The sequence below is a fragment of the Pteropus vampyrus genome, unplaced genomic scaffold (assembly GCF_000151845.1).
Source record: "Pteropus vampyrus isolate Shadow unplaced genomic scaffold, Pvam_2.0 Scaffold36, whole genome shotgun sequence".
In the NCBI taxonomy this organism is placed as follows: Eukaryota; Metazoa; Chordata; class Mammalia; order Chiroptera; family Pteropodidae; genus Pteropus; species Pteropus vampyrus.
In genome coordinates, this window is record NW_011888817.1 from 4,951,966 (window position 1) to 4,972,252 (window position 20,287).

The window sequence follows — 20,287 nt, forward strand, 5'->3', positions numbered from 1 at the left end:
CAATATATCACTAGGATAGATTCCTGGAATTTAAGGATTTGACCTAGGATGACTGGGTGAAAGAGTGAAAACACATGTAATGTGGCTATATATTGCCAAATTTCCCTAGTTAGAGTTATTTCATTTTGCCTTCCCACCAGCAATGTATTACTATCCTCAGTGATGCATTATTGCACCTGAAAATGCTATCCTCAGGTGTATTTTGCTACCATATAGAAAAGGCTGCAGAGATGAATCACAGACAAGGTTCCCTTCTCAAGAGTCCCAGGAACTCTCAATCTGCTAGGAGAAGGCCTATGGGCAAACAAATGATGACATAATGTAATTATTACATTACATTATGCAGGGGCAGATTTGCCCTCACGCAGACCCTTTCAAAGCTAACGAAGCTTCAGAGTCCCTCACACAGACCCTTTCAAAGGCTCTAGCAATGTGTTCACCAGGCCATTTTGTAATCTCTTTCCGAAAGAGGACACCTCAAATTGTTTAAGCTTCAGGCTCCACAAACCTGAATCCACCTCACAGACTTCACAATCAGCCTGTCTTTGGGAATTAGGGGGGAGTGGATTTCAAGTCTCATTTCTGCATCCAGCTTGAAAAGGAAGGACTCCTATATTTAAGGACTGAGACTAAAGGAAAAGCCTCCTCTGACCCAGAGATACCCCTCCCCGATTCTGATCAATTATCCACACCGGTAATTGATCAGCTATCTACACAGAGCCTTCCATATTCCCCTTCTACTTTCAAGAGCAGAAACCAAGCCTTGGCAGACCTCCTATTCCCAGCAGAAAGGTGATGACTGGTACATGGCACTCAGGACATAAGTTTGAACAGATCATTGAGCAGTCTTTTGGGGGGTAGCGGGAGGTGTTACACTAGGGGAGTGGGTAATCAAGGCAAGGAACCGCCACCAAAAATCCAGACACCTTTCGGTCAAAGAAGTCAGAGATCTGTTTCACTTGTTAAAAGAGTTAATAATAAAGCCTGCCCTGGTAGATAGAGTTTGGTTAGGATTAGGCGAGATCATTTATACAAAGACCTAATCCAGTTCCAGACTCGAGAAAAGACTGATAAACGGAGAACAGAAAATGGATATTTAGTCGATCCTTGAAAGGAGTGACAGGGATTCTTTGTACATCATGCTTTATACAGCACTAGGAGGAAGAACAACCACCTTACTAACAAATAGTAGGTGCAGAATAAATCGGTGAAGGAATGGACGTTTCTGGTAGATGCTTACTGATCTGGGTAACTGAATGACCGATTGGTCCTGGTCTCTGAGTAACTGACAGTCACCGGCTGGCTGTCAAGAGAATGTTTCCTGGGATCTGACTGACTGCTGTCCGGTGGCCCAATGACTCGAGTTGACGGTCGGGCCCCTAAAGAAACTGCTGTGTTCGCTGTCAATCCAGGCCCTGACCCGCTCGGACAGCCGCCGCTCGCCGCGCGCCGGCTGGATCCCTACTGTCCACGAGCCCGCGACTGCGGGCGCTGGGCAGGACGTGCACGGGTGGCAGCAGTCAGGTGCAGGCGCCAGCGCCCCTTCCTCCTCACGCTGGACGGGGCGCCCTCGACCCCCGGCGACCGCGGCCCGGGAACAATGACGTGCCGGCTTCTTTAAGGGAGATACCACCGCGCCGGCGGGGCAGGGGACGGCATCTTCCCAGATGATCGCACCCAGCCCCGCGCCGCCGCCGCCTCGGCAACTGCACCGCCCGCAAATATGGCTCAGTGACTCTGACAAAAGGTGCAGCCTCCCTCCAGGCGGGGCGGACGCCAAGCCTCCCAGCTCCCGCCGCGCCTCCCTGCGGGCCCGCGGAAGAGCTCCGCGTTTCGCACGCACCCTGGGCTCGTGCCGAAGAAGATGCGCCAGGCGTCCTACCCCAGAGACCCTCGCGCACCTGCCCGCAGCTCGGTAGGTTGACAGGGGGAGGGGCGGCCGCGATGGTCTCCCGCACCCCCCACCGCGCCCGGAGCTGCTGCTGCAGACCAGCCCCGGGGCCGCAGGCCTTGCGCGCCCTCTGCGGCTGGAGCACGACCGAGCCCCGAGAATGGAGTGGCTTCCTCGCTCCCGGGCAGTGCCACCCCTGAGAGGAGGGACACAAGTGGTGCGCGCCGAAGCGCGCACACCTTCCGCGACTCCCGGCTCCTGGAAGCCAAGGGAGCGGGAAGGCGGCCAGCGCGGAGTGCCATGCGCGCGCCATAGGGACGCGCTGGGCGTTCCGGCTCGCGCTACGGAAAGCCGGAGGGGGGCGGGGCCGCGGGGCGTAAGGGGGTGTGTCCGCGCACCACGGGGGCGCGCGCCGGCCTCTGACTGGAGGCTGCGGCGGCGGAGGCGCGAGCTGTCCGATAATGGCGGCCTGCAGAGCCCGTGAGAGGGAGAAGTGGCGGCGGCTACCCTGAGGTAAATCTGGCCCTTGGGTCTGGCAGAGAGACCCTGCTGCAGAGCCGAGGGCCCTGCATGTACCTCCCTCCTCAGAGGGCCTGTCACAGACCTGTCAGCGTAGTCATCCTGGGGAAGGCCTCACGCTCCTCAGACCTTCGGCCCGCACCCCTCGGGCCACCGGCCCCAGCTGCTGCCTCTTACTTTAAGCCCGTGGCCTCCTCCCTAGGCCCCGGCCCTCAGCCGCCAGCCCGGAGGAGTTGGGGCAGCCACGGACTGGCCCCTGGGGGTGAAGGGCCTGGGAAGGATCCCCTCCGGGTTTCGTCCGTACGCAGCTGAGGAGGGGGAGGGCCTGATACTTGGCCAATGAGCGGGGCCCTGAGCCGCCGCGTTGGGCAACACCTCTGCCCAGGACTGGCGTTCCCGGGCACCAGCAGGTGTCCGGCCTGGCCGGCCCGCGTCCGAGCGCTGGATTAGCACCCGCGTGAGGCCCCGGGAAATGCCGGCCTAAATCACAGAGGTTCGACCAGGATGCATCACCGTGCTGTTTTGATCCCGGAACGCAAAGATTTCATTAACACCCTCCCTCCCCCGTATTCAGGTGCTCTTTCGTCTGGGGATATGGGACAGCTTCAAAGACACAGGGCATTTTGAGATGGACAGTAATTGGCAATCCACGGAGAGCGGAAAAGAAAGTCTACTGTGTAGCTAGGGCAGAGGCTTCTGGGTCAGGAAATCAGGCAGTATGAAATACAGTAGGAATTTGAAGGGTGAGTGTCCAATCTGAGGAAGTAGGACTAGGAAGAAATCTCAGAAGCTTTCATTTTCTTTATTAAATCGATCCTATGGACTTAAAGGAGCTGTTCCCAACTTTTCAGGCTCAAGGGTCAGTAGTTTTTTGTTTCCTCAAACAAAGAGAGCCCCTTGATACGTAGGACAGTTTTTGTTGGCAAAAATGACCTAGATCTAAATAGCTATTGTTAACAACAAAAAGGTAACCATATTCTAAGTAGCTTTATTTTTAAAGGGACGCTTTCTTCACAAACTTTATTTCCATTTAGTTTGCAAGAAGTAAAGAAGTAACATAAAAGGAACATATGCGTTTTGACTGTTTACTTCTAAATAATAAAAGCAACTACACATTTTCAGTTCTATATGTGATCTGGTTCACTTTCAGTCCCTAAGCATGAGCCAGGTGTTTGTATTTCCAACTGTGAAGGGTTTTGTTTTTGTTTTTGCTGTTTCGTGACCTTTTATGTGTGTGTCAGCTTTAAGGATAAGTGGGAATTTTGTGTTTTTTGTGATCAGTAAAGAATGTTGAATTTTTTGGTTTATTTTTAACAGTGACATTTTGAAGCAGTTTGTATAAGAAGCAGTGTAGTGTAGTGGTTAAAATTACGGATGTCAGAGTCAGATGGCCTGGTTTCAAATCCCAGGTCAACCAGTTACTAGCTGTTTGACCTGGGTCTGTTGCTTATACTCTCCATACTTTAGTTTCCTCATCTATAAAATGACCATAACATCTACTTCATGACATTGTTATGAGGATTAAATGAATTTAGTATTATAAAGTGCTTAGAACAGTTCCTGATACATGGTAAATACTACATAAATGTTAGCTGCTTTACTGTTATTAGAATATTTAGATTTGCCCAAGGTACAGCAAATATCTTCCATGCACTACAAACAGCGAAACAGTTGATAACTAAATCATGCATAAGAAGAAATACAAGCCAGGAAGCATGCTTGATTTCAACAGAGCATTTTGTTGATTTTTCCAGAAACCTTGACTTTGAAGATGGTGAGCAGCCAGCCAAAGTACGATCTAATACGGGAGGTAGGCCGAGGTAGCTACGGTGTTGTGTATGAAGCAGTCATCAGAAAGACCTCTGCACGGGTGGCAGTGAAGAAAATTCGATGCCATGCACCTGAGAATGTTGAACTAGCCCTGCGTGAATTCTGGGCACTAAGCAGTATCAAGAGCCAACATCCAAATGTGATTCACTTGGAGGAATGCATCCTACAAAAGGATGGGATGGTGCAAAAGATGTCCCACGGCTCTAATTCTTCCCTTTATTTACAGGTACGTGTGGTTGAATGGGATACAGAAATGATTTAAACACAACATTGGTGAGCAAGAAGAGGAATGAAAGAATCAAATGAACTACTTTTAAATGCAGGTGCTTATACAGTTAGGAGAATTAAGTAGATGTTTGCTTTAAAACAAGGTTTTATTTAAACCTGTGATGCAAATACCTAAAAATAACATAAGCCACCTGTTAGGCCATGATACTTGCCAATCTGCATAGGATTGGGGCAACATAGAAGCTAGAGAAGTGATCAAGACTAGAGTCTTAATAAATTCACTTATTTGAAATCATTTTCTTTGGAACTGAAGACAGAAGAAAAGGAAACACTCCACAACCAATAGCAAAACCCATAAGTAATTGGGCGTTCTTTATAATTCATTGGTTTGAACATAAACCTCTGCTGTTTTAAAGGGTTGTATGGTTTCTTAACCATACAATCCTGCTTAATTTTCATGATGTGGCTTAGCACCTGAATATTATTAACATGCTAAAAGCTAACATTTGGGTTCCTACTTAGTTCTATGTTCTGTGCTAAGTGCTTTAAAGGCAGTTGCTCAGAACAATCCTATGAGGAAAGTACTATTATTATCACCATTACAAATGAAGAAACTGAGGCTTAGAATAGATAATGAATTTATCCAGTAATGTAGCTAGCAAGTAGCAGAATTGGTAGCTAAACATAGGACTGACAGCAAAACTTGTGCTTTCCTAGCCTTCAAATTACTCTTTTGCCTTCAAGTTACTCTTTTATAGACCTGGGAGAACTATTAACGTAGGAAAAGAGAAAAGGTTGGGTTTTTTTAGGTTAGTTTCTGCAATAATTCAAAATCTCTAATTCTATACTCACTGAAGAAAAAAGATGCTTAAGTCATAGCTATAGGCCAGAGCAAAATCTCTTAAGCGCAGTCATTCTTGGAAAAGGAAACAGCTTTCCATGAGCATGTCTAAATTCAGAATTTACCATCAGGGTACAAAAGTCTGTTTTTAAAGCAACAAAAGCTTACATACTAGGAACAACAAAGAAAACAAACACATTAATCTGCGTAATTAGGAACCTACGAGTTTCATTAGCGAACAAATATCAATCTTGAAAATCTAATTTATATTGCAGTTTAACTTGCTATATCCTGAATATAAAACACAACTATTTTGTCCATCTGATTTGTTTACTTTTCTAAAAGTGCTAATTTTATAAATTGCACTGACAAAACATAGCAGAAACATTCTTACCACATTTCCTCTTATATGTGTATAGAACCTTGCTGAACTTTGCATTGAATTTTGGAGACTAAGATGCATAATCTTTTTCAGAAAGACATTTAAACATGTGACTTAGTGCTGGTGGTATGCTTGAGTTCCAGATCAAGCAATCTTTATGGTAACTAGGCATTAGCTATTCTTTCAAGGCTTTATGTTGTAAGTGCTTCCAGACTCGATTCAGTGATTTTTGAAAAATCTAAAGCACCTTTATGTTTAGTAACCTCTTTCATCTTTTAAAACCTGATAGACCTGTGTTTGACTTGTGACACTTTTTGCTAGTTACGACCATTGATAAATAACCCAACTTTTCCCAGCGTCTGTATCTTCATATGTAAAATAGGTATAATAATTTCTACCTTCCATGAAAGTTGTCAAAATTAAAGGTGATGCATATATAATACTTGGCATATAGGAAGTATTCAGTACTACTTAGCTCTATTAAAATTGTCTTTTCTATGGATCTGTTTAGCTAACTAGACATTCATTAACACATTTAGCAAGTGCTTTCTCTAAATTTACATCTAGTAAAGACAGACAAATCTTTGGTGTGACCACAGAGTTCCTATGCATGGTTTTCTCCATTCTTTATACAAATTTTTATTTTTCTCCCATGTTTTTCCAGATACTTCCTTGTTGTCAGTTGGAATCATTAAATCAGTTCCTGGTAGCTAAACACCTCACCTAGAAGAAAATGTGAAACAAATAACAGAGGACACAGTCTCAAGCACAGGAACTTAGTGGCCAATCTGCATACTGTGATAAGTGTCGTAAGTGAGAAGTACAGGATGGTATAGGAGCATATAATAGGGAACCTGGTATAATCCTGGGGTTCAGAAATTATGAACTGTTTCAACTAAAACTTGTAGAGTAAAGAGGAGTTAGGCAGATAAGAAAACTTCCCAGGCAGAAAGAACTGTATATACAAATATCTTAAAGCAAAAAGCATGAAGCATTATAAGAATCGAAAGAAGTTAGTGAGACTGTAGTATACAGGGAGAGTTGTTTTAGACGAGGCTAGAAAGATCAACAAGAGTCAGAGCACACATCCCTTAGCCCCTGTTAAAGAGCTTATACTATATCCTAAGAGAATAGAGAAGCTATTGAAGAACTCTAGGCAAGAAAACTCATGGCTGACATCCTCTACATGTGAAAGTGAGCAGATTGGGCTCTATATTGCCGTAGCTCTCAACCAGAGGGCCTCAAACTATAGCCCTATGCCAGTTTTTGTATCACCTGGATGCTAAAAATAGTTTTTACATTTTGTTAAAGAGTTTAAAAGGGAAGAATATGGAACAGAGAGACGCTGTGTGTCTTGTCAACCCTAAAATATTTACTACGTGGCTCTGGCCTTACTCTAAACCAGGGGGTACCATCGGTGGCCTGTTAGAAACCAGGCCGCACAGAGGGAGATGAGCTGTGGCCTAGGGAAGCTTCATCTGCATTTGCAGCCTCCCCAGCACTAGCATCACCACCTCAGCTCCACCTTAGATCATCAGGCATTAGATTCTCATAAGAGCACCAGTCCCTAATGCCAAAAAGCTGCTCTAAACCATTCTTGAATGCTGGGACTACATTGGTCAAAGCTATTTAGGAAGTTTGCTTTTGAGAGTAAAGACAAAAAAGAGGAAATAAAGAGTAATGGTACTGGTTGTTAATCTCAGCATATTTAGCAACAGTGCACCTAGTAAATGAATGACCTGTACCTTTCTAATCTTTCATTTTCTGCCTCACTGGCAAATACATGCAACAAGGAAAATGCATGCAAAAAAGATATCTGCAAACCGTTGCAATTATTGCTGTTTACCATTGGGGGAGAGGGCATAGAGAGGTGTTCTTTGTTTCTGCCCGCCAAAACGACAAGAGGAAGTACCAGTAGATTTTTAATGTAAAATTAGCAGTTCATTCACTCTTTAACGACTCTTCAGCTTCTCTGACTTTCTATTAAACCCATGAGTTTGAAGAGGACATTATAGGACAAATGCTTTCAAAGCACTATATGCCTGTATTTTAGAGTGGTATAGTTCATGTTCAGAGAAGTAATTAATATTCATGAACTTCAGGTAATAACAGGGTTATAATTAGATAATGATAAGTAAAACATTGATTTCTAGATTTTCAGCTTGTATCAAAGAAATATACAAACTCAGATTTTGAATTTATATCAAAATGCAAATATGATTTTTATAAATTGATTTTTAGAAGCTATCCATTGATAGAGATAGCCAACATATTTGCATTCTGCCTACAGAAGTATGGGAAGTAATGATGTCAGGTTTTTTTTTTAATCAGTAACTACAGGAGCACTTTATTTCTATAATAACTAGTTGTCCCATGTTCATTTTTCTCTCAATTTCCCAGACTATGTTGATAGTATATGTGAATGAGCAAAAATATTTCATGCAGTTTCATTTAATAGAATTTTGTAATTGATATTTATATTCCAGCTGGCAGTCTCCTAGATCTAGCTGTTGAAACTTTGATCTTTTCATGAAGCTGTTAGCTAAGTTCAGCTCCATTGACACATGCAGAAAATGTACAGCCAGTTGGACACTTTTCAAAGTAAAGCTATTTTTAAATAAGTTTTTACCTCTTGACTCGGAGATTTATTGTATACCAATGAGGAACAAATTGACAGTTTGAAGTTTTGAAGTTTAAAATAAAATGCACATATGAAAGTACTGACCAAATAAAATATTCATGGAATTTCCACTTAAAATTGGATACTAACTTAACCCGTTACTTTTTTTCTATAGCTGAATTGTATAAACTATGCAAATGATTATAATCTGATTTTTTCCCTTCTTATAGCTTGTAGAGACTTCATTAAAAGGAGAAATTGCCTTTGATCCCAGAAGCGCCTATTACTTGTGGTTTGTGATGGATTTTTGTGACGGAGGAGATATGAATGAGTATCTGTTGTCTAGGAAACCCAATCGTAAAACTAACACCAGCTTCATGCTTCAGCTGAGCAGTGCCCTGGCTTTCTTGCATAAAAACCAGATCATCCACCGAGATCTTAAACCTGATAACATCTTGATTTCTCAAAGCAGATTGGATACCAGTGACTTGGAACCTACACTGAAAGTGGCTGATTTTGGCCTGAGTAAAGTTTGTTCAGCCTCTGGGCAGAACCCAGAAGAACCTGTCAGTGTAAACAAGTGTTTCCTTTCCACAGCTTGTGGAACAGATTTCTACATGGCTCCTGAAGTATGGGAGGGACATTACACAGCAAAAGCTGACATCTTCGCTCTGGGGATTATCATCTGGGCAATGCTGGAAAGGATCACATTCATAGACACAGAGACAAAGAAGGAACTCTTGGGGAGTTATGTAAAACAAGGAACTGAGATTGTGCCTGTTGGGGAGGCGCTTCTGGAAAATCCCAAAATGGAACTTCTCATTCCTGTGAAGAAAAAGTCTATGAATGGGCGAATGAAACAACTGATTAAGGAAATGCTGGCTGCAAACCCTCAGGATCGTCCAGATGCTTTTGAACTAGAACTCAGATTAGTACAAATTGCATTTAAAGATAGCAGCTGGGAAACGTGACACATATATTATTTGCAAACATCTTGGATGGTATGCTGCTTCTCTTTTAACAGTGATGCAACATAATGTGGCTGAAAAGGAATATAAAAAGCTAAACTCCACCTTCTAAGGGTTTAGAGTTTATTGTGGGGTGTTTTTTTTTCCTCATTTTTTCTTAAGTCCAAGCTGGCCATTTTGTTAGTATGTTTTAAATGTGTATTACCAATGTAGGTGTAAATTTCTAAAAAATGATCATTGGTAGAAGTTTGGCAGAAAAATAAGAGCCAAGAAGAGAGTCCAGTTTTCTGGAAATATGTCTCTACGTATTTTAGACATTCCTTGTCAGTATTAGGAATTTCCATGGAAGAAGAGGTTTGCGTGCTGGTAATGCAACCTTTGAAGCTTTGTAAAGGAAACATATATGTATATATTTATGTATATGTAAGTATGTGAATGTGTGCATTTTGCATTCCATATGAAGAAAATGCCACTTCTGTTTAAATTATTTAATGTAGGTTTGGGTTTTTGAGAATTGCTGGTGAGATCAGTGATGAAAAATAAAAGAACCTTCTCTCATCTTTTACCCTGTCCTTCCCTCAAAATCATACTACCTTTTTTTTTTTTTTGGTAATATTATACAGCTTTTTTTTAAAGGCATCATTTTGGAGAGTCTAAAATAATCTGATTAAACATAAATGAAATTAAGGGATCCAAAGCTGCTGAAGTATGTTTGAGCTCTCCAGTGCCCTATAACTGCAAGAGTAGCATTAGCCATGCACTCGTGTGGTAGCAGATTAGCAAGGACCTTGATGTTTCAGTCATACCTGTTTTAGGTAACCAAGCATTCAATTAACCAATCAAACCACTGCATTGGGACATGTCTGCACTTGAGCATCTGCAATCTGATACAAATCTGAACACAGGATTCTTCTGTTTCTGAAAACTTTGATATATATGTATGTGTACTATAGTACTTGATATATTAATTTTTTTATTTTAAGACTTTGTCTAAGCCTCAACATAAAATTGAAGAAACCAAATGAGCTCTCCCTTCATATTGCCTGTCCTAAAAGAGTCTCTTGTTCATCACTGGAATTCCATTCATTTTGGCACTAATGCTGTTTTGTCTAATTTGACACAGTAATGGTAGTGATATGGTTAAATGTTGACCACCTTTTCCTAAAGTGGGAGATGATACCTATACAGTTTGGCAAATGGATAATATATTGTGGCATCAACTATATCAAGTAGAAAAGTTATAGATTTTATACAATCACTTGCTATGGTCCATGTCGAAACCACTAGACTATTATTCTTCTTGAAGTCAGTTTGATTTTAACCCTACATGGTTGTTTCCAGTTTGTTTTTCTGTAAATGCAGTTACTTAAAATCTAAGGAAAGAAGGTTTCCCTAAAACAGAACATTAGCCTATAAGGTTAGAGAGACATTAAAATAATTGTATCTAGGTTAATCTTTATAAAGCACTGGAATCTTTGGTTAAAAGTGGAAAAAAATAGAATATAGAAATAATAGTTTGCATAGTCTAAACTTTTTTGAACTTCCGCAACTTTTGTAATATTGCCATCATAATTTTTCCTCAAAATGTGTTCAGGGGACTATAGAAGGTGAAAAAGCACAAAGAAATTGGAGTACATGAAATTTCTGAACTATATGTTACTTGATCCAGAAGTTTAAAACTTGGGCTGAAAGGTTTTATTGAAATAAAGCCTTTTAAAATGAAAAAAAAAAAAAAAACCAACTTTAAACATCACTTTCAAGATAAGTCAGAGGTGGAACAGTATACTGGAGCCTCAGAGTAATTAACCCTCTGGATCACCAAATTAGTATAACATGTATCTGACCAAGGGGATTGAGTTATTGGAAAGAAAGAGCATCATTATAATGTCTGTCAATAACATGATGGAGATTCGTGATGATTCAGGTGATAGTATGCCAGTACTTCACTTGCTCTTCAAATATCTATGTGCTTGGAGCCATGGTTTCCTAAGTACATAGTTTTCTGTTCTGCCTCATTTAAAAGAGTTGACTATTATCATTTATTTTGAAAGATTTTACCTGTGAAATGGAATTCTTTCTTTTCATTGGTGGTAAAGGTATGAAGTGATCAGAAAGTTTCTTCTGGAATTTTCTCAAGTCTTTATATTCTAAAATAGCCTATGATACCAAGCAAAATGATAGTAAATTCTTTGTCTATTTGTTCTTTCAGTCAGGAGGTATTTATTAAGTACCTACTATGTGCTCGGCACTAAAGGTCAGTTGATAAAATGACAATTTTAAAATGGCATATAGCCACAGGTCTTTTCCATCCAAAGGTGAGAAATAAAAGGTGATTAGTGATACTTGAAAATTCCTGGACATTTGCTAGAAGAAAAATGAAAGCAATGATTCATGTACAGTGCTTTGCCCATAATAGGTACTCAATAAGTATTTATTCTTCATAGAGTCTCTTGCCATGGTTAATAGTGTTTTATGAAATTTGTCTTAATTGAAAAAAGACCAAATATTTCAAATAAGCTTATAGGCAGCTGTGGCCAGTTAAAATATGGGATTGTACAGTTAGTTCCTAGAATGTTATTTTGCACTAGTTGTCACTTAGAAAGATGGGGTTCCTGTAGATTTTTTGGTGCTAAGGGATACTTTGTCATTATGATGAAGTAAGTGTTAAGTGTCAGATAAATAGCACACTGAATAGTTCTTTCTGCTGGTCTGTTTTTCCTCTTTGTTGTTTTTAATCGTAAAATGTTTATCAGACTATTGTAGCAGCTACAAAATAATTCACCAGCATGACAAAATGGTCAAAAAAAGTCATCAGCACTTCAAAAATGAAAGCAACTTTTGAAATTTTCTTTTAAAATTGTCAAATATATTTTATGAAGAATTTATAAAAAGGGGAAATGATTGTAATTTATTGTTCATGACTGTTTTTTTAAAAATAAAGTGAGTTTCAACAACAAAAAACCTGAAATTTTACATTATTGCTTTGGTGTCTCTGAGTAGTTCTGTAGTGCTTTACTTCATGAACATAATAGAAGGTATAAAATTTCAATGTTGTTTTCAGCCTTATCAAACTTTCTCTAATTTGCTGTTATAATTTGCTATTGCTGAGGAAAAGATGATTGAATTATAGGAGTTCCTTTCAGCATTTCAAATTCTCTAAAATTTTAGTACTTACTATCTTGTGATATTCGTCGGAACTTGTATTGCCTGAGATAATTTTTTTTTTATTTTCCTATCTTATGAAACTGAAAATGTATTCCAAAATCAGAAGTAAAGAGGATGCAGTTTTTCAGTCCATAACTTGAGACCATGGTTTCTTTTCTATAAAGTTATCCGGCCCACTTTTTTCTTTCCTTTATAGGTTTTACTGTGTATGTCTTCTCCATAAGGAAGTATTGAGGATACAGTGCACTTAGTGGTCCAATGGAACAGCAGAGGGAAAATGAGAGACATTAACTTTACATGTGACCCAGTGACAAGAAGAAAAGTAGGCATCAGGAATTGTGGCTGCTTCTGACTCTGCTGCCTTTCCCTGGTATAGCCTTTGTAGACCGGCAAATTTGCTTTCTGTTTAGAGATTGATTTTTAATTGAATCTTAAACTATAAGTATTTATATTTATTAGCCTTTTTGTAATCCTTTGCAGTTTATAAAGTGCCTTCACATGGCTTTTGCATACTTTTTCAATGAGTTTTGCTTAAAGGCTGATTTCTTGATGAGGAATTTTTTAGCAATAACACTAGTTAGTGAGGTTAATAGTTTTACCCTAACCCAAGGTTTTAGTGCCTGATCTCTGACTCCAGCTGGAGTTTTCTCTAACAACAAAGCTTTATCTTTCTCACTGAAGTAATGACACTTAGTTGTTTTGGTCTTTTCTTTACATTCAAATGCTCTCTTGGTCGACCAATCGTAGATGTCCGCTAAAGTGCAGCGTAATGATAGACAGTTGGTTTGTGGTTAGATACTAACTCCTACTTTGAAAAAACCAACCGGCCACACCTTGTGAAGGCAAAGTGCGTCTTTTAAAGACAGTACTTTCCCTTTTGCAATGATTTTTCATTGGTTAGAAGGGAATTGTTTGAAAAAAAAAAAAACCCCAACAGATACTTGGGTTTTTGTTTGGCTTCATGCTTTCGTTTCCTGTTCAGCCCTGGTATTTCAAACTTTCCTTGTCCTGAGCAGAAGTTAGGCAACTTGATATTACCAAAGGCATCATGGCTTAGCAGCAGGAGCACAGGTTTTGGTGTAGCAGATCTCATATTGAATAGCAGCTTTTGCAAACGCCTACATAATGTGTGGCATTGAGCAAGTCACTTCATTTTGAGCTTCAGTTCCCCTTTCTGTAAAATGAAGATGATATTTACATTTCAGGGATTTTATAAGGGTCAGAGGCAATACATGCGGACATGAGAAATATGCAAACCTGTAGAGAATTTTTATAAGTTTGTTTCAGCCAAACTGATAACATATGCTGGGGAGCAAGATTTTAAACCTCTGGAGAATAAGTTTTGCAGCTTCTTTCATGCATTTGAAATTAAGGAGGGCATGTAAAGAAGATTGGAGAAAGCAAGGCAGAGATTGGATTATGGGATGGTTAATAGGAATATGTGCTCTCTTGAGGGTTAATACCCATTTCAAGGGGTATTACTTCTGGCATTTTAAAGGTGTGTTAACCTAGATGTATAAGAACAATGGACAGGGCTGGCTTAAAACCTTTCACTGAAGAAGTTACAGGCCTGGGGTATGACTACACCATAATCTGCCCATTTAGGAATTTATGATCAGATCACCCTGTGAGGTTACTTTCTATTGAACCCTCTTTTTTCATCCACACACATAAAGTGCCTGACATAGTACTCAGCACATTAAGTTCTCAAATGATAGCCATGTTTGTTATTGTGTTCTGATTTTGACAATATGTCAAATGAAGAAATGGATTCCCAATGAGCCTGTCCTCAGTTGTAGCTTTGATTCTCCCTTTTGAGAGAAGCTGATGAAGGCATTATATCCTCTCCTCAGGAAAATGTATGCCTATAATTTCAGGGGATTTATGGAAGCCCACATGGACCCCAAATTAAGGAACCCTGAACTATAGGCTCTGCTGAATCCCTCTGTGCTAAATAAAGCTTCCAAGTCAAAAGTGGGCCATATATAAGGAGACTTCTGGGGTACTTGTTTTGTTTCTTGATCTAAGTGCTGGTTAGACAGGTGAATTTATATTGTGAAAAATCATCGAGCTGCACTTAAAATTTGTATACTTTTCTCTAGGTATTTATACTTCAGTAAAATTTCGTTTTTTAAAAAAACTGCATTGGGGATGGAGACTATCATGACAGCTATTGTCAGAGGCAGAGGGAAAGGACACAGACTTTGAAATGAGACACTATCTTTCTGTTCTTAGCTGTGTTTCATGAGTTCTCTCCACTTTAACAATCTTCTTAGCCCAGTTTCCTTTCTTCTTTCTACTTGCTGATAACATAATTGATAATAATTCAGAATGTTTGCTGTCTTTCTGAATTAGACTACCATGCCTAGAAATTTCGAGAAGACTAAATGTACCAAATACTAGAATGACATAAAATTTCTCATAACTTCAGGTAGAAGGCAGGGAGAGCGTTAACTAGTGTGATTTGAGAGATGACAGTAGAAGCATAGCTGTAAGGGGGAGGGAGAAGAGCATGGCAACAATGGCTAAAACTCCGATAAGAATAGAATTAGATTGCAGTGGTTCTCAACTCTGGCTGCACATTGGAATTTTAAACTGGGAGGTTAAAAAAAAACAAAACTGATGACTTCTGCTTCTGGCCATTATGGAGTAACAAGGCCTAGGTTTATCTTCCTGCCTTAAACAACGAAAATGCCAGACATTGGACAACTAGCAGTGCAAGACAGTAATCCCTGGGAGAAGGAAATCAAATGAGGTGAGCCCTTTGATTGTCCCAGCTTACTTCCTGGAGAGAATCTTTAGGCTTCCCCACAGAGATGGGGTACCTAACTCAAGTCTAGCAATCTCCCTGAATTGAGGAGACAGAATTCAGAGTTCAGGGAGGCCAAGCCAGCTAGAATTCATGGGGCAGAATATCAGAGAGAGGGAGACAGGCAGAGACAAAGACAGAAAGGAGAGACAGAGAAAGAGAGAGAGAGAAACAAAGAGCTCCAGATATTTTCAGAGAGTTTTGTTCAAGACATTAGTTGAACACTGATCAGTACATGCTTGTAAGGAAGCTACCCAAGAGCAAGAAAGACCATCTGAAAGGATCAGGCAGAACAACTCTCAGAGATCACACAGGGCCAGTAATAATTGATATTATGGAAATAGAATATCAATTCCAGAATGGAAAGACCTAATACATCAGTAGTGAGGCCAAATTAGTCCTAGACTAAAGGCTATTCTAGACCTATATATCATACTTAAAAGTAAGTCTTGAAAGGATAAATTAATTTCTAAGCTACTTAATGTGCCAGAACAAGGCTCAAAATTATGTAAAGGAGCATAAAAAATTCCAGTCCTAACAATGTAAAATTCATAATGTCTGCCATGAAATTAAAAAGTATTAGGCATGCAACGAAGCAGAATAATACAACTCATGATGAAGAAAAACCAACAGAAATGGACCTCAGAAATAACAGATGATAGAATAGTATACAAAGATGTTAAATACACTTCATCTGTATATTTGAAGGTAAAGGAAAGCATGAGCATGGCTAGGAGAGAAGATGTGTTGTACTAAGTGTAAAACAACAATAATAATTTTAAACCCTAAAGACATTCCAAAATGAACTTTTTGGATGTGATTAAAAAAAATAAACAGAAATTTGACACTATAGAAGGAAAACTTAGGGACCTTGAAGACCTATCAATAGAGGCTATGCGAAATGAAACAGAGAAAAAAAGACTGGAAAAAAATGAACACAGCATTAATGAGACATCAAGTGGCCTGTGCATAGCTGCAGTTCCAGAAGGAGAGGAGAGAGCTATATTTGAAGAAAAAACAGCCAAATTTTCACCAAAATTTGATGAAAATTATAAATTCATAAATCCAAGAAGCTCAACAAGTTCAAGAACAAGAAAACTACACCAAGGTATATCAATTATTTTAAATCAGTGATAAAAGAAAATATTAAATGGAGCCAGATTAAAAAAGACACATTACATACAGAGGAAATGGATTTTAAATGACAGTTGATTTGCTGGAAATAATGTAGGCAAGTCTACAGTGGAACAACATCTTTGAAATATTTAGAGAAAAAACAGTCAATCTAGAATTGAAAAAAAAATTTAAATCATGAAATAAAGACTATTCTGGAAGTACAAAAGCTGGAAGAATTCATCACCAACAGACTAGCACTACAAGAATATTAAAAAAATCCATCAGGAAGAAGGAAATGATAGCAGATAGATCTGTTACACAAAGGAATCAAGAGCACCAAAAATGGTAAATATGTGTTAAATATAAAATACTTTTTTTCTTACTTTAAAAATCTCTTTAAAAGAGGGAAAATAAAAACCATATATTGTGGGGCTTATAATAAATGTAAAATTAAATGTAGGACAGCAATAACACAAAGGCCAGAAGAATTCTTAAACTACGTGAAGTGGTTTAATATTATTTAAAAGAGATTAGAATAAGTGAAAGATGTATACTATAAACCCTAAAGCAACTACCAAAAACAAAAACAACACCAACAGAGATATAGCTAATAATCCAAAAAAGAAGGTAAAATGGAATCCAAGAATACTCAATCCCAAATAAGGAAAAATCTAAATGAGACAAATAGCAACATGTCAGATTTAACAATGTGATTTATAGCAGAGGCTTTGGGAAACACATCATTTCCAACGTCTGGAGGAAGTGGAGATTGAAGGTTAGCCATGCAGACAGTACGTGATTGAGCCCCCATTCAAAGTCTGGTCCCAAAGGCTCAGGTGAACCTCCCTGCTTGGCATACTCTTTGAATATTGTCAATGCAGGAAGGGTTAATGCGTCTTTGAGGACGACGCAGAAGCTTAGTATTTGGAACTCTCCCAGACTACGCCCTATGTGTCTCTGCCTTTGCTTAGAATTCTAGTGGTCTAGTTCTGATTTGTATCCTTTTGCTATAATAAAACTGTAATCATAAATACAGTAAGTCCTCGCTTAACGTCTTCTATAAGTTCTTGGATAGTGCAACTATAAGGGAAACAACTTATAACAAAACCAATTCTACCATAGGCTAATTGATATAAACAAAAGTTAAGTTCCTATGGCATATTTCTGATCATAAAAAATCACCAAACTTCTAAATAAAGACCCAACATAGTTCTAATATTAAATATTGAAATCAATGTGAGCTATGCATACATTTTAGAAAGATATACCCATTCACCTCATGTACACAGCTTTGGGATGTGGGAGGAAACTGGAGTCCCCAGAGAAAACTCATACAGACATGAGGAGAACGTGCAAATTCCACACAGTGAAGAATCGATTATTTTTTTCTCGATGAAACAACATTGAACAAAACGACATTATTCAAGGGCCTGCTATACAGCCTTTTCCTGTGTTCTATGTGTCTTTGCAGCGAATTACTGAACCTGAGAGTGGTCACATTACGGGAACTTCTAAATTCGTAGCTGGCTCCTCCAAAGTGAGGGTGGCCCTGGGGAATCTCTGAATTTGCTTTAGTGTCTAGAATGAGGGCAGTCTTATCGGGAGTGTTCCCCCAGATTGTTTGCCTCAACTCCTAGCAATAAAAACATGCAAATTATTGATAAATGCATCTTCAACAATACTGTAAAAGGAAACCAGCCTCTTCCCAAATAAGTGCGTGAAGTATAAAATTCTAGAATATGACAGAAAGCAGATCAGTGGTTGTCTGGAGGTGGAGTAGTATATGTGGTGAGAAGACAGACTAACAAGTAGCACAAGGAAACCCTTGGGGACAAGGGACATGTGCGTGGGTTTCACACATACATCAGAATTCGTCAGACTATATACTTAAACCTATGCATTTTATTTTACATCAATTATACTTCAATAAGGCCATTTAAAAATTTAAAAAACAGAGGCCGAGGGTCCATCTCATACTAAGTGAGAGTTTCAGTAGGTAAAACCCTAACATTAGTATTTTTACATATTAGTGATTCTAAGTTGAAAACAGAGTAAAATATTATAATTGAAACAGCATTGGTCAGGCTGTGAGAAAGGTAGAAAAGATTATAGTATAATATCTTTTAGATTCACTTAACTCCTACCAACCAGCAGCACAGGCCGCATTTCAGCACCTGACCCCAACTCAAGGCCCTGTCTTCACCCTCAGACTTCTACCTCATGTTAGAACTTAGCCATTTCTTTTCTTTCTTTCTTTTTTTTTTTTTAGGTGAGGCAACTCTTGGTTGACCTCACAGATTGCAAGGATCTTGTCAGCTTACAATCCCTTATTTTTTATTTTTTTACGCCTACAGCACCTGGTCTTCCTAGATGGTCTCCCATCCAAGTACTAACCAGGTCCAACCCTGCTTAGCTTCTGAGATCAGACAGGATCGGGCTTGTTCAGGGTGGCATAGCCGTAGTTGAACTTAGCCATTTCTAAGAGACAGAAAGAAGAGGCAATGCATTAAATCTGGGGTCCCCAACCCCTGGTCTGCAGACCAACCGGTCCAGTCCACGGCCTGTTAGGAACCAGGTCACACAGCAGGAAGTGAGCGATGGGCCAGCAAGCGAAGCTTCATCTGCATTTGCAGCCTCCCCAACACTAGCATCACCACCTCAGCTCCACCTCAGATCATCAGGCATTAGATTCTTATAGGAGCACTGGTCCCTGGTGCCAAAAAGCTTGGGGACTGCTGCATTAAATCACTGTCAGGTATTTTACGCTGGGGCAGGGCTTCCTAAGCAGGAATTCGACAAAGGAATCCAGGATTGTTAGTAGACCTACTAGAATTATAAGTAAATGCATTTTTCCATAACTTTTAGCAGATTCTTAAAAAGTTCCAAAAGTCCTTTGAACCATTATTTCCACTATTTTAAGAACTACTATTTTAGTCGCATAAGGAATCATTGCATGAAAATTCTGGATGCAGAGTCAATGGGGTGGACATTAAACGGAAAAGAATGGACACCAAAGGGATTGGAAAGCTAAGTCGCATATTGGCCCAAGGCAGACTGAAGTTCACTGGTTGTCTCCTGGGTGGTACCCATTCTTGTCTAGGTCCACATGTCAGAACACGACTACCTGTGTCTGCGGGGGCTCTGGTCCTTCTCCAGCTGGCTCACAAACTAACCGGCCTGCTCCAGAGGCTTGACTTGGCCCTGTGTCTTCCAATTTAGCAGACAGGATTTCCTGAAGCTAATAAGAGATCTGGTGGGCCAGAAATCCCTCTGATCATATCAATACCAGTGGATGGGGGAGGACACTTGGTTATTCTACTCTATCCCAAAAGAATGTCAGTACTTTCTGGGCTACAATGGGCTGTGCAGAAGAAAGCATTCTTTGGTATTAAATTACGTGTTTATCTCACGTAAGGTCTACCTTTTATTCCAGGCCCAGTCCTTAGAGGAGAAACTTCCTGACTTCAGGATTTCTTTCAAGGACATAGACCACAAGGGTTCAATAGAGTGATGTCTTTGGTCTTTACATAATTAATCACTGTCACTATATGATTATATATATATATATATATATATATGAATACATATATGATTACTATACAGGAGAGAGTAGTAACAGCTAAAATGTCTCAATCAGTTACTATATGCCAGACATTGCTTTAAGTGCTTCACATGCATTGACTCATATCATCCCCTAGTACCCGGCAAGGTATGTATCACTCTTCACCACTTTACAGGTAAAGAAACAGAGACACAGAGAGAGTTGATAACCTGTTCTAGGTCCACAGTTAGTTCAGGTTCTGCACACAGGCTATCTTGGCCTGAAAGCCCATCATCTTAATAATTTCTCTACACTGCTCAAATGGCGACAAGCTCAGAGAGATCATGGAGGTGTCCAGATGGACTATTGTGAGAATA

The 20,287-nt window shown here is 39.8% G+C and overlaps 2 protein-coding genes and 1 pseudogene across 8 annotated transcripts in view; 1 reads left to right on the forward strand and 2 right to left on the reverse strand.

The window, feature by feature from the left end:
• The window catches only part of TRIM63 (tripartite motif containing 63), a 41,223-nt gene extending 37,081 nt beyond the window's left edge, over nucleotides 1-4,142 (reverse strand). For 4 of the 6 annotated variants that reach the window (XM_011357658.2, XM_011357655.2, XM_011357656.2 and 1 more), the window contains exon 1: nucleotides 2,496-4,141. The gene's annotated coding sequence lies outside the window, so the exon portion shown is untranslated. Of the gene's footprint in view, nucleotides 1-1,901; nucleotides 2,188-2,495 lie in introns of those variants that run through there. The other 2 variants (XM_011357652.2, XM_011357653.2) reach the window with 2 other exon arrangements.
• Nucleotides 1,672-12,240, forward strand: PDIK1L (PDLIM1 interacting kinase 1 like). 2 transcript variants are annotated; one of them, XM_011357649.2, is made up of 3 exons: nucleotides 1,672-1,915; nucleotides 4,165-4,466; nucleotides 8,542-12,240. In XM_011357649.2, exons 2-3 carry the CDS (start codon nucleotides 4,182-4,184, stop codon nucleotides 9,280-9,282), a joined length of 1,026 nt encoding a protein of 341 aa, XP_011355951.1. In that variant the 5' UTR covers nucleotides 1,672-1,915; nucleotides 4,165-4,181; the 3' UTR covers nucleotides 9,283-12,240. The 2 variants fall into 2 exon arrangements, with proteins under 2 accessions (XP_011355951.1, XP_011355950.1); XM_011357648.2 differs by lacking the exon at nucleotides 1,672-1,915 and adding an exon at nucleotides 2,272-2,404.
• A 6,474-nt stretch (nucleotides 12,241-18,714) lies between these two features.
• On the reverse strand, nucleotides 18,715-18,833 carry LOC111738339 (annotated as a pseudogene).
• Between the last annotated feature and the right edge of the window lie 1,454 nt (nucleotides 18,834-20,287).